At 39.6% G+C, this 17,457-nt stretch overlaps 1 protein-coding gene across 1 annotated transcript in view; it reads right to left on the bottom strand.

The window, feature by feature from the left end:
- Positions 1-6,162: 6,162 nt before the first annotated feature.
- Positions 6,163-17,457, bottom strand: part of LOC119769731 — a 43,117-nt gene continuing 31,822 nt past the window's right edge. The window contains exon 6 of the mRNA XM_038263207.1: positions 6,163-6,381. Within this exon, the coding sequence (XP_038119135.1) occupies positions 6,163-6,381 (219 nt within the window). The remainder of the gene's footprint in view (positions 6,382-17,457) is intronic.

Genomic DNA, 17,457 nt, shown 5'->3' with positions numbered 1-17,457 from the left:
TGCCAGAGGTTGGTTTGAGCACACACTTAAACTTCTTTCAAAATCTGTTTTCAGGGCATTAAAATATTATTATTCATCTATTAACAAAACAAATTTGAAGACATTTGGTTGTAGCATTGCCGAGATATAGCTATTTGAAGTTAGCAGTTTCAAAAAACGGGTGCCTTGATATCTCAACATTACTTCGACCAAATCGGCTCAAAATTTTGGTGAAGAAGGCCGATTTTCAAAAAGTTTATTTTAATAAAGATTAAAAAATATTTTTCTGTTTTTCATATAAAAAATCGCCAGTTTTTGATTTTCGTATTTTTTGAAAATTCAAAATTTCAAAATCGGGCATCGTCATGCACACGGAATATGTCTTGGGAGTCTTCACTCAAAATTTCAGCCAATTTGGTCCGTCCCATCTCAAGATATCGTGGCACCCGTAAATCAACTTGGTGTTCAGAGAAAAACGCTCAGAAAGTTAGACAGTTTGCTTTGCGCAAGGCAAAACTAAGCTCAGTCTAATCTAATCGTCTCTAACTCAGTTAAATCATGAATTACCTTCATGAAACTTTCAGGAGTGATTGAAAATCAACTTTTTAAGTGGATTTAATAAATTTTCTGTGATATGAAATTTTGTGATTTTCTACATGTATGTAACCCCTTAATAGATTTTTCTAGCGGAACTTTTCCTGAAGTTCAGACTGAAACGTCGATCGTCTATTTGGCATTGCCACCACCAGGATCTTGGTTTTAAAATGCATGCAATGTTTTCTAGAATGATGAATATTTACTGCAAAGCAACTCACCATCAGTGCTGGTTTCAAAATGAAAATTGATTTTGTTTGTCTTGACAACGGAAACCAACATGTTGCTACTAGAGACCCTAAATAGGAGACTGGTCTAAGCTTGCTAAATCGATCTGGCAACGTATGTTTTGAGCTTGGCAACACTGATAAGTTTTGCTGAACGTAAAGGCAAATGCTCGTTTGGATACGTCATACTCGTGTCTGTTTGGGTACGTTAAATTCACTTCGACCAGTCTCCTATTTAGGATCTCTAGTTGCTAGGGACCATCCATAAACCACGTGGACACTTTAAGGGGTAAGCGATTGTCCACGATCCATACAAAAGATATTTTTGTATGGACAGTTGTCCACGAAGGGGGTTGAGATTCCCAAAAAGTGTCCACGTGGTTTGTGGATGGTCCCCTACTAGATCGTTTGGATTTTTCGTAACGCCTGCATCGAAAATCAAAACGCCTGCTACCGTTACGAAGTCCAACAACAACAACTGTAACGCTGCCACAAAATTTGATGACTTTAGTTCGGACTACTCCCTCTGGATTACTCTGTGGTATTAATGTGATTTGTTTGAGAGCATCCGAAAATTGTAGTAAAAAAGTAAATCTTTCCCAAGGGAACACCCTTGAAGAGTATCGGGACCGGCATTTACAAAGCGGATCCAGTGGCAATTTCATTCTCAACTTAATGTTAACATGTTAAGGTTAATGTTAACATTCCATAGGTCGCCTTCCTAAGGTGTCGTGATAAGGTCCAGTTTGTGACGATACACTACCTTCCATTTACTAAGCAATCGAATCCAGAAGGGAAAAGATCACCCAGTTGTGTTGGTCCGAGCTGGGATTTGAACCCCGATCTACCGCTTACGAGGCGGAAGCGTTACCGAAAATTGTAGGCTACACTGAAAAAAAGATTAATTTTGCATGGTTGATACTTTTGATAGTTCGAGCTCCGTACACGCTCGAGTACAAGCAGTAGTCAAGATTAGTCGCAAGTTTGTTCCTCCAGCATTCGGCCGTGACCGTGGCAGTTCGAGTGCGGCCTCGAAAAACCCGCGAAGTTCGTCTACCGGCCGTGTGCAAAATGGTAAACAAAACAACGCCGTGTGCGCCGAAGGATTCGACCCAGTGTCTTGCGAACCTTCGAGGTGAACGGACTGCGGTATTGTTTTTACTACCTAAGCTCAAAAAAAAAAAAAATAACAAACAAAATTCACAGTCTTTTTAAAAACTACCTGAGTTATTTTCCAAAATTCTAAACAGTCTTTTCAAGACTAACCCTACCTGAAATTTTGTTGTATTTTACTAACAAAGCCTAGGGGTCGGACAGATCGGTCAATACATTATCAACGCATCAAAATAATTGGTCAGTATATCGACATTTCGTCAATATATTAACGAAATCCCACCATGCCTATAGGAACCTTGGTGAGTTGAAATGTCATATTCAAATCAAAACAAAACAAATTTCACCGGTTTCGGTTACAGTCACGACGTCGTTCCAGAAAACCAAACGGAACCCATGAAAAAGTGGCCTGGGCGCCGTTTCGGCGCTGTTCTACATGGAAAGTGACGACCTGCTTTCACCCCCAAATCGGTTCCAAATCATAGGACATAGTCTCGTTACGGTGAACCAGATCAACCAACTGCCGGATGCGGATGCGGAGTCGAGCTGATGGACGTGTTTGAGCGGGTTCGAGTGAGCGGAGGCCAGTGGAAGTTGGACGTGCAGATTTCGGTCCGGTCCGATCGAATGCTGTTGAAGAAGCGGGACAGGAGCGAGGAAGGGTTGAACTGGAGCAATTGAGGAGGTTATTAAGCTGGATGGTTTAACATCAAAAAATTCAATCGACTTCCTCCCTCAGACTCTTTTCCGGTTCTAAACAACCTCGGCTAGCTTTGCTCATTCAAGCGCATCCGGTACGATCGCCAGTACCAGATTCAATCCCAACGCAGCCACGGGCGGCGGCGGTCGGAAGATTCCGGGAACCAACAACACGATTTACATTGTTTCGGCACTTGTGCGGAAGTTTTAAGCGGAACGCGGAGGTGCTAAATCCATTTCGTCCCAGTTGCTGCACTTTTTCAACCAAACCTATAAACGGTTCGCGGGATACATGGCAACGAAGAATTCAAACTCATTGTTTTAAATTTTTTGTATAATTCTTTAATTTGCTGTTTTTTTGTTATAAATATAGTTGTGTCTCCGCTTTTTATTGATAAACCACCGAAAAAGGGAGAGGAGGGTTTCGTTTCGTCCTATAGCAGGCCCTGGACACCCTATCAAGAACGCTCACGATGATGGGCCTCAACTCGTCCGCCGTAGTCACGCAGGAAGTCGTGACGGATGAACTCCCCGGGTTTTTGTTTTCTCCAACGATCTTCTTGATGGTATTCTTCTCGATTGTTGACTTAGGAGGGCCTTCTACAGATTGTGAGCCTTTTTTATGTGTTGTTCTGTGCAACCGGCATGCTGTAGACGGTTCCGCAGAAGCCACAGCAAAAGTCCTGAGATGCTGAAAAAACACCTTGTGCTCCAAAGGCAAATGATGGCCTCCTTCAGAGGAGCAAACGGACACAAATCATTTGAAAGCTAGCTAGCAAGAAAGTGGGTTTTGGCTTTCGTGGACATTGCCGTGAACGTCCTCGGGCACCACACCGTTCCGGATGGTTTGACCAAGTCCCCGTCCCCGTTTTTCCTAGTCGGGCGGCTCAGGCAGAAGGGTCATACGAAGGAATAGTCGATTCTGGATATGAACCGTGTTAAACTCCGTTTTGCGCAAACTTTTTTGAAAATGATGTTGTGATGATGTTTATAAGATGTCAAATTTAACCGAGATTGATAATACACGGTGGGAACGCTAGCTCAACTATTCGTTGATCTATTGATAAAAATATCAAAACCGCCGTCAATAGATTAACGAATAATAAAACCATCGACTCTGTCCGACCCCTAGAACAAAGCCATCTTTTCAAGAGAACTTTGCTTGAAAAATGCGTCAAAACAAACACACAAAGAACAAATACTCTGAATTTAAAAAGATCGTTCGTTGGATTAAAAGTTCGCGTTGGTGAATATTCGTAGAAAGTTCAAACTTTTCAATTTAAAATTTGGAAAGTTTTTGATACTACCATGCATTTATGAAACAAAATCGTTGTATCGGTAAAAGTGTTTCACTTTTAATTAGAAAAGAAACCTTTTATAGCAAGAATAAACAACATATTTAACATGTATTTAACGCTTCTGGCCAACATCTGAGTCCAAGCTGTACCGATTCTTAGGGTACGCCACCGGTCACTTCCGAAGACCCCAAGCTGGACGGTTCCAGATGGACGTTTCGACGCGCGACAGCAAAGTAGAGAACAGGATGGTCACGTTGCCGGCCTTCATCCGGACAGGTTTGGAGAAGTTGGCTGTAGATTCGGCAAGGGTGATCAACGTTTCCTGGCTGGAAAATGAAGTGCCTGAACGGGGAGTTCCCGATTCTGGAAGCGCATCCGGAAGATTGGGTTTGATTATGCCCTCGGAACGGAATTCAATTTCGAGCACTTCATCCTCCTTCGAGAATGACACAGATTTTTTCGGTACGCTGTCCAGGGTTCATTCGGCTGAAGCTGCGCCGTCGCGAGATGAGCATTTGTGGGCGGTTATTTGTTAAAAGAGATGGAAGTAAGTGAAGTTGGCAAGCCACTGTACACATTCTCATTACTCACAGGTGTTGTAAACCGCCGGCACCGAGCGCAACATCCGCTCTGGCTACCTCCGATTATCCCGCTTCACGTCGTCCTCCTCTTCGTCGGCTCCTTCACCTCACCGTGAAAATCACCTGTCTCGTACTTGTCCAAAAATCGGATCTTCTTCAACGCAATCTCGTTGTTCACGCAACTCTTCGGCAGCGTCATCTCCTCGATGATCTCGTTACAGGGTAATTCTCCGCCAACTCACACAGCAGTTGCCCCGACCCCTCTTCGATTTGCGTGAAACTTTGTCCTAAGGGGTAACTTTTGTCCCTGATCACGAATCCGAGGTCCGTTTTTTGATATCTCGTGACGGAGGGGCGGTACGACCCCTTCCATTTTTGAACATGTGAAAAAAGAGGTGTTTTTCAATAATTTGCAGCCTGAAACGGTGATGAGATAGAAATTTGGTGTCAAAGGGACTTTTGTGTAAAATTAGACGCCCGATTTGATGGCGTACTCAGAATTCCGAATAAACGTATTTTTATCGAAAAAAACACTAAAAAAGTTTTAAAAATTCTCCCATTTTCCGTTACTCGACTGTAAAAAATTTTGGAACATGTCATTTTATGGGAAATTTAATGTACTTTTCGAATCTACATTGTCCCAGAAGGGTCATTTTTTCATTTAGAACAAAATTTTTCATTTTAAAATTTCGTGTTTTTTCTAACTTTGCAGGGTTATTTTTTAGAGTGTAACAATGTTCCACAAAGTTGTAGAGCAGACAATTGCAAAAATTTTGATATATAGACATAAGGGGTTTGCTTATAACCATCACGAGTTATCGCGATTTTACGAAAAAAAGTTTTGAAAAAGTTGGTCGTCATCGATCATGGCCATTCATGGTCACCCGCGACAGACACGGACGACGAAACAAAGAGAAACGCAAAAAGTAACTTTTTCAAAACTTTTTTCGTAAAATCGCGATAACTCGTGATGTTTATAAGCAAACCCTTATGTCTATACATCAAAATTTTGTAATTGTCTGCTCTACAACTTTGTAGAACATTGTTACACTCTAAAAATAACCCTGCAAAGTTAGAAAAACACGAAATTTTAAAATGAAAATTTTGTTCTAAATGAAAAATGACCCTTCTGGGACAATGTAGATTCGAAAAGTACATTAAATTTCCCATAAAATGACATGTTCCAAAATTTTACAGTCGAGTAACGGAAAATGGGAGAATTTTTAAAACTTTTTAGTGTTTTTTCGATGAAAATACGTTTTTCGGAATTCTGAGTACGCCATCAAATCGGGCGTCTAATTTTACATAAAAGTCCCTTTGACACCAAATTTCTATCTCATCACCGTTTCAGGCTGCAAATTGTTGAAAAACACCTCTTTTTTCGCATGTTCAAAAATGGAAGGGGTCGTACCGCCCCTCCGTCACGAGATATCAAAAAACGGACCTCGGATTCGTGATCAGGGACAAAAGTTACCCCTTAGGACAAAGTTTCACGCAAATCGAAGAGGGGTCGGGGCAACTTTTCCCGATTTCGTGTGAGTTGGTAGAGAATTACCCTACAGTCCTCGCGGGAATTGACCTTCAATCACCAATCCCGGGCCACCACCACCGAATACAACCGGTGCGAGTCCACATTCCTACCTCCCATCCTAAAGATACAAACAAAATCAATCACAAGCCCCACAAAACACCCAAGCTTTCTTCTTTCCCATTCCGGTCGTGGAACAGCTGCAGTTCCTGCAGGAAGCTCGCCTTGTCCGTTTTGAGCACTTCACCTCGTCCCGCACCCGCACCTCCCTCCTTCGAATGCGTTCCGCTGCTGCTGTTTGGCTCACGAAGGTTTCCGCGTCCGATTCCTGGCTGCTGCCACCGTCGGCTTTGCTTTGCGTCCTAGAATCACCAGCACCACCGGACCCACCAGAGTGTTTGTTTAAATTTGGAACTTAGTCGTACACGGTTACACGAGAACGTCAAAATGAAAGAAATTCTACAGTCATATTAAAAGCTAAGACTTTTAAATCAGTTAGTAAGGAGATTTTCAAAAACTTTACCAGTAAAAGTTTTCATATTTTAAACAAGAAAAAAAACTTTCCCTCAAGCTAATTTTAGCGTCCATTCAAGGCGGTCCTGAAACGACTTGTCGGTGGATTAGGTCAAAAACGAACTTAAGGTGTTGCTTGGCTTTGCCCCATCCCAAGTAATACCAATGAAGAAAACATCAAATGGGAATTTTTCTCGCTTTGGTTGGACTTCACAATTTTATCTGATTCATTTCAACAGAAATGAAATCAACAATTTGAAACTTTTGGACAAAGTTCAGTTTTTGTTCCATGTACGGGTAAAGTGGGAGCATTTTAAGAAACATGGCGGCAATGACCAGAATCTGACCTAGTGCCGGCGTTGCCAGGCATTCGGTCACGGTACTGATCATTGCGCCATGGTTCCAAAATGCATGGTTTGCGGGGATTCTTCTCACGACAAGGACAATTGTCCCGTGAAAGAAGTCACCCAATTTAAATGTGCAAATTGTGGTGGAAATCACAAATCAAATTTCTGGGATTGCCCCATCAGAAAAAAGGTTTTGGATTCTCGCGCTAAGCATCAGTACCTGCATCTTTAAATCAAACGTGCGTGCAGTCTCACTTGAACAATGCTAGAAATACCCCTACCGTGGAAAAGTTAGGTAACAACAATGGTATTTCTTATGCCAACGTCGTTTCGGGTTCGGGTTCATCCACGAATTTTAAATCCTCTACCAATTATCAGGTACCTCAAATCTCATTTGAAAATGTTTCTGCTGGCAACGCTTTGGGATCCTCTGATCTCGGCGATGTTACGTTTGAAAAACTGACTTTTTTGCAAAACTCACTGTTTGGTTTGATTCAAACAATGAGTAATGCTACATCCATGATGGAAGCAATCCAGATTGGATTAAAATTTGCGAATGATATTGTTCTTACCCTGAAGTTTAATCATGGATCTAAGTAATTCCATCAATATTATGAATTTTAATGCTCGCTCTTTAAAAGCGAAAGAAAATGAATTTTTCAACTTTTTACGAGTTCATAACGTGCATGTTGCTGTTATAACCGAAACATTTTTAAAAACTGGCACTTATTTGAAAAGTGATCCAGATTATAAAGTTATAACTAATAACCAAATGAATCGAAATGGCGGTGGAGTTGCAATAGTTATCCACCGTAGTATAACTTATAGCACGTTACGTGACTTTAAGTTAAAAGTTATTGAAAGTTTGGGCGTTGAACTTGAAACTTCATTTGGGAAAATTATGATTGCAGCTGCATATTTGCTTTTCCAATGCACTGGGGAAAATAAAAATTATTTCAAAGGGGATTTGCATAAACGTACTCGGCATAGATCTCGATTGTTGATCATCGGTGATTTTAATGCCAAACACCAATCTTGGAATAATTCAAAAGTAAATTCCAATGGTAAAATTCTGTTCAGAGATTGCGCTTCTGGTCTTTATTCGGTTTTATACCCGAATGGGCCAACTTGATTTTCTTCTGTTAGAAATCCATCAACAATTGATCTGGTTTTGACAAATCAAAGTCAGTATTGTGGTCCTTTAGTAACTCATGCTGATTTTGATTCTGATCACCTTCCAGTAACTTTTTCACTTTCTCATGAAGCAGTTACTAGACCCAATAGTTCTGTGTTTAATTACCACAAAGCTAATTGGGACAGGTATCAGCATCATATTGAGAATAATTTAAATCATGATTTTGTTTTAGAAACCAAAGCTGATATTGATTCAGCCTTGGAAACTTTGACTAATGCGATTTTGGATGCTAGGAATATTGCTATTCCTAAAGTCCAAGTCAAATTTGATTCTCCCATTATTGATGACGATCTTCAGCTTCTGATTCGTCTGAAAAATGTTCGCCGAAGACAGTATCAACGTTCTCGTGATCCTGCACTGCCCGAGCAGGGATAAATAACACGGGAATAACAAATTTTGGTATTACTTGGACAAATAACAGGGACCAAAATGTGCCCTTGGTTGCCCAGTAGCCTGTCCCATTTTGAGGTCATGTCGAGGAATTTCAGGTGCGCACTTCTTAAATGATTGATTATGATACCCCACTTCCCTTTGTCGTAGAGGGCTCATATTTGGCATGAGTTCATCTCATGTATAGACAAACAAACGCTGAAAGTTTCATCCAAATCGGAGCACCTCGATACGACCTCTAGAACAAACCGAGCAAAATTCACAAAAACTGCCTCTTAAACACGCAAATAACATTCCAAAAGGGTGTAGCTCCAAAACATCACTAATTACACGAAATTTGATGTGAGATTCGGATTCAGCGGCCAAAACTACTATAAAAAGCATACCCTGACCATTGAGACATATGCTTGCTACATCGTGTAATTAGTAGGCCTTGCCTCTGAATTCTGAGAAATTTTGAAAATTGGCACTTTTTCCTCACTAAAACTCAAATATCTCGGCTCTGGAGTGTCGAAATTGGATTTTCTCAGAGGGAAAAATGTTCGCCATGAAATTTCCTATAAGCTGCATGTATTGGTTTTACTGGGAAAAATAGGCTACCCTAAATCAAATGAACATTTCTGAAAAAAGTTTCGTTTTTCGTTTTTTTCGCGTTCGTGTGTGCGTGTGAAGGTGCGACTGGCTTTGGCTGTCCCGATGACAGTTGAGCCAGTCAGATTTGCGATTCCTTTCCGTAGGGTCGTAAGAATTTTCGCGTCCGCCGTCGGTGTGTTTTTCGTTTTTTTCGCGTTCGTGTGTGCGTGTGAAGGTGCGGCTGGCTCAGGCTGTTCCGATGACAGTTGAGTCAGTCAGATTTGAGATTCCTTTCCGTAGGGTCGTAAGAGTTTTCGCGTCCGCCGTCGGTGTGTTTTTCGTTTTTTTCGCGTTCGTGTGTGCGTGTGAAGGTGCGGCTGGCTCAGGCTGTTCCGATGACAGTTGAGTCAGTCAGATTTGAGATTCCTTTCCGTAGGGTCGTAAGAGTTTTCGCGTCCGCCGTCGGTGTGTTTTTCGTTTTTTTCGCGTGCGTGTGTGCGTGTGAAGGTGCGACTGGCTTTGGCTGTCCCGATGACAGTTGAGCCAGTCAGATTTGCGATTCCTTTCCGTAGGGTCGTAAGAATTTTCGCGTCCGCCGTCGGTGTGTTTTTCGTTTTTTTCACGTGCGTGTGTGCGTGTGAAGGTGCGGCTGGCTTTGGCTGTCCCGATGACAGCTAGCCAGTTCGATTTGACCCTATCAAAACCTTATCATACCATTTCAGCTCGATACACATCGAAACTCGTCGTTCGCACCGTTAATCAGTACCTCACTAAACATCAATCATTTAAAACTCGTAAAATCATCTTAAGTTAAAAGTTACATTGTTTAATCCTTCATTCTTTAATTACAAATGATTTTGGTTCTATCTTTCCACAGCCGGCTGTCTAAGATTAAACCATTTCATTAAAAATTTAACAACCGATAAACGGGAAATTTCTCATCCGCAGCATCCGATTGCTTGCCTTGAGAATAATATATAATACCTTTCAACAAACACTATGATTTTGGGTCGCATCATCATCTTCTATGATGAATCCTGACCAAATACGAGGTCTACAAACTGACATGGCAGGTGCCGATGGTGGCCAATGACTGTTACCTATTCGCAACTGATTTAGCTTTAACAATCATGATGCTTTATCTTTTCAGCGCATTCATACATGCTGTTGATAAGGGAAACACCACTAGATCGTCGAAGCCTATAATCAGTAGTGCTGAAAGGATATTACGGTTCTGTTCAGCAACGGAGGGGCAACCATGGGTGATCTCTCATGCTCATGCTCATGCTCATGATTCCAAGCGATTTTAGAAAATTTGTTAAAAAAGTGACTTTTTTCAGTAAATTGATTAGGGGGTGCGAGAAAGTATTTTATTATTTTTTCTTGTCTAAGAAAACATTGTTCCTAACATCATAATCTATCATTTAAGAAGTGAGCACCTGAAATTCCTCGACATGACCTCAAAATGGGACAGGCTATTGCCCAGTAATAGATGGTAAAATACCATAAAATCATACCAAAGTCTTGTATGTGGAAGGGCACAACAATACCAAACCATGTTATTCCAAGGGTATAATAATACCTCAAAATAAAACCATTTCAACACCAAGTTAAGGTCTTCTGGATTTTTGAACATTGCTTGAATACCAAAACTTGGTATTGCCTTGGTATTAATTTAAGGTATTCCCGCGCCCTTGGAAAATCATGTTTTGGTATTCCTGTGGTTTTCCACATATATGATTTTGGTATGTTTTCATGGTATTTAACATCTATTATTGGGCAACCAAGAGCACATTTTGGTCGCTGGTATTTGCACAAGAAATACCAAAATTTGGTATTTTCATACCATTTTTTAGTGCAGCAGTTGCAGTTAGTGAAAAAACGGAAAAGATCCTTATGCAAGAGCCAAATCTACTCAACTGCTGATTCCTTGTTGTTCTTAGTGATATTCTTCACCACATCGAATGCATTTGTTATTGATGAAAGGCCTGTGCTTGAAGTTCTTGAAGCTTCTGAAAAATAACAAGATTGAAAAATAAGTGTTATTAAAATGAAACTGGATTGAAATTCACCAAAATTTAATAATCTGTCGATTGACTCGTTTTTCAAAGTATTTGGTTATCCCGACTTAGAGAAATTTCAACGATTTAAAAAAAAAAACTTTGTGGGTAAATCAAAAAAAATTAAAATCAGCTTTAACATTTTTGAGTTTCAAATAATTTTATGCGTAAAATTTATTATCTCGTCAAAGTTTATAAAAAAATTGCCATAGTTTCAGAGGTATTTGATGAAACACTTCAATACCAAAATGTGGCATCCTGACTTAGAAAATTTTCCACAATTTCAAGTTATTTCTTTAGGGGGTATATCAAAAATGTTTAAAACCAAGTTTGAAATTTCCCGTTTTCAATGAAAGCATTCGCTTTGAGACATCATTTTAGCGCAAAATTGATTATTTTGTCAAAATTGGTCAAACATTTTCCATAGTTTCAGAGGAATTTGATAAAACACTTAAATACCAAAATAATATCAAAATGTGGCATCCTGACTTAGACAATTTTCCACAATTTCAAGACATCATTTTAGCGCAAAATTGTTTCAGGGGAATTTGATAAAATACTGTAATACCAAAAGAATACCAAAATGTGGTGTTCGACCATTGACAAATTCTGCAATTTTGCAATATCAAAACAATACCTTAAATTGGTAAGATATCACATTTTGCTCTTGCATAATCCTTAAGACAAATTTTAAAGGGTCCAGAAATACCAAAATTTGGCATTGATACCAGAGAAAGGTATTATTACGCATTTCCTTTGTTATTTACCCATGCTCGGGTGAAGCGACTTCAAAAAGATTTGAAAAAGATTATTGACCACAGATTCACTCTTCTGCGAAATGAAAAGTTCGCAAGAGATGTCGAACAAATTAAACCTTATTCCAAACCTTTTTGGAAACTTTCAAAGGTTCTTAAGAAACCTCAAAAACCAATCCCTTCTTTAAAAGATGGTGACAATATTCTATTAACTAATGGGGAAAAAGCTCAAAAACTTGCTCAGCAGTTTGAGAGTGCTCATAATTTCAACTTGAATGTTTTGAGTCCTATTGAAGATCAAATTTCAATAGAATTTCAGAATATTGCTGAACAAGAATTTTTATCAGATGAAGTTTTTAATACGGATCTGAATGAAATAATTTCTATTATCAAAAAATTTAAAAATATGAAAGCCCCTGGTGAGGATGGCATTTTTTACATTTTAATTAAAAGATTACCAGAAGCAACTTTAAGTAGCTTGGTAAAAAATTGCAACAAATGTTTTGATTTGGCATATATTCCCAGTAGTTGGAAAAATGCCAAAGTAGTTCCGATTTTGAAACCGGATAAAAATCCTGCTGAAGCCTCAAGCTATTGGCCCATTAGTTTGCTTACATCTATTAGTAAATTATTTGACAGAATAATTCTTAATAGAATGATGCCGCACATTAATGAAAATTCAATTTTCGCTGATGAGCAGTTTGTATTTCGCCTTGGGCATTCAACTTGCAAAAATCAAAAAAAAAAAATCAAACCATCCACATTAACGACCCCCGGGTCTTTTGTGGTCTCTATTGCAAGATTCTGCTCAAACCTAGGAGTCCGAAGGCTTGAATGGGGAGAGCACCCAAACCTCTTTCTACTCCAAGGAACCTTCCACTCCAGTGTTTGAACTGACGACCTTTGGATTGCGAGTCCAACCGCCGCCAGCGATTCCACCGGAGTAGGCTTGGTTTGGTGTGTTGTTTGTACTTATGGCATGGAGACGACTCCTACACCTGGAATGACTTAACGGCCTAACAACAACCAAGGCCGGGACCGACATTTTACTTCCTCATCCGATGGAAGGTTGCAGCAGATGGGAATCGAACCTAGGATCATCCGCTTACAAAGCGGACAGCGTAACCATTCGGCCACGCACTGCCTGCCGGAGTTGACACGTTGGATGTTATGTCCAATAAGATAATTGATGCATTTCGACAAAAATCATTGCAGTCTTAAGCTGCATAGATCCGCTCTTTATTTAGTTTATAAGTTAGTTTTAAGGTATCCCTTTTTGTACATGTAGGACCTCCTACATCGTCAGCTGTGTGCTATATTGTGACATAGACGATTTTCTCTAATAGTACTAAATGGTCTATGTCACAAGATAGCACACAGCTGACGACATTTGAAATCACTGAATAGCAAACTGGTGGCAAGCTTGTCAAAAAGTGAACCTCGCTTTTGACAGTCCATATAAGGTGAACGCTCCATAAACTGATTGCACAAAATAGGGTATACAGGCCATTTATGAGTAAATTCGAAAATAAGTTTATTTAATATTTAGATTTTTTGTAATTTGAAATTGTTATTTATTGTCTAGTTATTTTTTTTATTAAGACCGAGCCATGCGGCAACGCTTCCGACTCGTAAATGGGAGTTCAGAACCCGGTGCGGACCAACATAGCAGGTTATCGTTTCCCTTCTGGATTCGATTTCTAAGTAAAGGAAAAGTAGTTTATCGTCACAGCCTGGACATTATCTTCTTGGAATATTGACATTTAACACTAAAATATGTGTATAAGCTAACATTAAAAAATGTGAACGATTAACTTCGTCCTCAAAAGGCTGGATAATATTTTATTTTTTCTAGTTATTTATTTTTTGACAAAAAATATTCAAAACTATTCATCAAAAACAAAATTTAAAATAATTTTTCACAAAAAAAAACTTTTTTTCAATTGCACATTTGCTGGCTCTTTTACCCTATATTTAGCGTCAGAGGGGTAAAGCGACCAAATAGCGGGGTCCACGGTCCAACAAATGTGAGTATCGCGGCCCATACATACAATTTGACAATCTTGCCATCAGGCTGCTGAATAGCGAAAGCTACAATATTTCATGAATAAATGAAAGTTGCTAGTATTTAAAATTGAGGTGAAAAGTCATCGATTGTGATTGGACACTCAATAATATTTCAACTGAATGAATGTACATGGAAGAGAAAATCTGAATAAATATAAATTTAAAAAAAAATTCGATCCAAGTTTTTACACGCTAATTACCGTGTCCAGGACCGCAGCAATATTAGGCTCCGTTCAACTACTTCCAAAGAATGTGTGTTCGTCACGCGTTGATATTGCACCTCGGTACAGCTCCATGAAAGTGCCCTTTAGAACCGCCGAATTACCGTTCCGCCTTGGCCGAAAGTGTTACTTATTAACTCCGAAATGCGTCGCGGACCGGCATCGTGTGGAAAAATTGACCCGCAAACGGTGGCCAGCCAGCAGAACAAAGCAAGAAGTGTGGTGTATGGCAACAAGACCTGTGGTGGTGCTGTTGTGTCGGTTGCGAATCGAATACACCATATTCGTGATTTACACAACGAAATGGGGTGTTTAAATCGAGAATCGTTTAAAAAAGAATGTCCATCACTTAAATTGAGAAGCTGACTTAAATCAAGAATCTTTGGGATTTCGTAATTTGTCGGAGAATTTTCAAAATGTATCAATTGAATATTGCTTGTTACGGTGGTAGACCTGCAGATCTTAACTCCAGTGAGTCCTTGGATGACCCAGGGCATCTCAACACATTTGCAAAGTAGTCTACCTTACACCCAGAACTGGGCATCGGCATACGAGAGGATAAAGAGCACGATTCAGTAATAAAATGGTACTGTGTGCGGACGGAGAGGATAAATCCCGAAATTACCGAGAGTACTTTACTCATGGGTTCATCTTCAAAAAAAGTTCATCTATCAAAAAAAATAAGTACCGGTACCGAGACTCGAACCCAAGACCTTCGGCATATTGAACCGTGCCTTTGCCGTATGGGCCACCATGGTTCGAAGACTAAGTGGCGGTCATTTGCCCATATAAGCCACTCAATAGGATGAACTGTTCCAATGAACGAATGAACACGCGAGAGGACTGTACTCTCGTGAAATAGCACTTTCCTCACGTTTCTTTTCGTGAGGACTATCCCCTCGTTCTTTAACTTTGGGTGTACTCACTGAAGCTATGCGGGTATGTTCCAGGGTCAGAAACCGTCGGCGGTAGACCCACAGATCATAACTCCAGGGAGTCCTTGGATAACCCAGATCATCCCAATAAGTTGTTACAACAATGTACTGTAGCCTACCGCACTCACTGAAGCAGTCTGGGTAGGATTCGTTGACAACGTTGATTCGTTTTGAAGTTTCGACTAGTTTTTTTGGTAAGCACAAAATTGCACAAAATTTCCGGAAGTTTCGGATGGACTAGAACATCCCAGGTGTTCCAAAACCATGCCAAAACGTTTTAATAACATAACTAAACAAAATAAAATTGATACATTTCGAAAATACTCCGACAAATTTTGAAATCCCAAAGATTCTTGATTTTAGTCAGATTCTCAATTTAAGTCATGTTCATTCTCATTTTAAGTCATGTCTTAAAAAAGTTGTGTATATCGAGAATCGTTTAAAAACAGGTGACTTAAAAAAATAATATGGTGTACACACACTAAACGAAACCGTGCGCAGTGTGTCGAGAGTGTTGTTTTTTTGGAAAAAGGAAAACTAGCTAAAAGTTGTTAAGTTGTTAATTTTTTTTTTGCAAAAATTGTTTTAATTTTAATTAATGTGCTATGTAGTGAATTGCGCTTACACACACAGTAACGGACGTCCTCTTCCGGATATGAAGACCGTTAGGCCTCGGGAAAATGGCCCCCGTTATGGTAGCGAGAGAAAACCGGGGCTAGGTCTCGGTAGCTCGTAGGTGGTTCCCCACCCCGAGACTAGGTAGCGCGGCCTCGATAAGGCTGCCTTCCGAAAAAGAGGATCGTGTATGGCAAGGAGATTTGCGGTCCGGATTCAACCCCCACCCCCTATTGGTAGGGAAACTACTGATCTAGGAAAAATCACAATTTGATAAAATGAGCCTTAAAACGAGCCCTAAGCCTTGTTTTGTATTTTCCAAATATTATAAGAAAACAAAGGTTTTGAAAAAAAAACTTCATTAAATCTTCCCAAGTAGCAAGTAAAACATCGCTTTTTATTGTTTTTGTTGATCAATTGCTTCACTAGCGTTTTTATACGTTAATTATTCAACAAGTGTCATGCAATTTGGTCAATTGTTTACATTTTGATCAAAAAACCATTATTCAACATGGTTATGTAACACAAATGCCAAATCTAGCAACGGATTACGAGTAGTTCATTTTGAAGTTTATTCTGACTTAAATGAAACATGCTTGTAGAAACTCGAAAAGCAAAATGACATTTGCAGACATGATGTTTCATTTCAGTTTGCTAAACATGATAACATAATAGATTTAACCTTTGGTTTCAGCTGGGATTTCTCGTAAGCAAGTTGTTTATGTGTAGTTCGCGTTCGTGTTTTAAAACCGAGCAAGAACATGTTGCCAAAATAAGCGCATATATTTCTAAAAATAGAAACAGCTAATGTTCAAAGGAAGTTTTGACAAACTGTTAGTGAACTTGGTAAAACCTAGATGACCGCAGACTTCTTATTGACGTTTAAGCCTGCTCATCCAACATAACCCTCGTGGAAAGATGCAGACGCGCGCCCGGACTTGACATTTGGAGTGATCTTGGGTTCGATACTTGCCCTGAAGATTCTTCATCAAAAAGGAAAACTGAAAATGCAGCAACGGGAACCAGCAGCAGCAGCAGAGTATTAGCAAGCGATGTTAATTAGCACTCAAACATGATTGAAAAAAAAATGATCTCAAAACCATAATTATGAAATTGAATGATTTTTTATGGTTGATATTTTTATTATTCAACTACTATTTGAAGTTTCGGAAAGTGACATTTTACTCACAAATAAAGTATTAAATGAAGAAAAAAATCTCTTAAGCGAACACCTGGGACGTATTTTTATGAAAAACCTCTTTCACATTCTTGCCTGCCACGATATGTTCTTAAACGGTTCTCAAAACGTTTGCCTAACTCACTTCTTAATCTCATGGGCAGGATGTTGTTAAACGGTTCTAACAACGTTTACCTAACCCGGTTCAGAATCTTATGGTCATGAGTTCTTATGACATGTTCAACAAACGTTCTCTATGCAAGTATGACTTGCACTTGCAAAATTAATTCGAAAAACACGCACTTTTCTAACAGATGAGGAGATGTTCAACAACAGAAAAACGTGCGCTTTTTCCAGCGTTCAAGAGTTCTCGGGGACGTTCGGAAAACATAGTAAATGAGTTCAACAACCAGTTCGGAAACCTCTTGGCGAACAAATGTGCTACTTGGGTTATGCCCCTTGGCGTTTACGTCATTTTGGCGGTTATGTGGTAGTAGAATCAGCTAATTGCATTGCTAGCAACAATTCCTCATACTGGAAATAATCAAAATTGTAAATAATACGGGCGTACGAGCGATTGTTCTTCTTGC

This window comes from Culex quinquefasciatus, chromosome 1 (assembly GCF_015732765.1).
Source record: "Culex quinquefasciatus strain JHB chromosome 1, VPISU_Cqui_1.0_pri_paternal, whole genome shotgun sequence".
Classification (NCBI taxonomy): domain Eukaryota; kingdom Metazoa; phylum Arthropoda; class Insecta; order Diptera; family Culicidae; genus Culex; species Culex quinquefasciatus.
The sequence above is the reverse complement of the archived record's forward strand: the minus strand, read 5'-3'. Positions and strand labels throughout refer to the sequence as shown.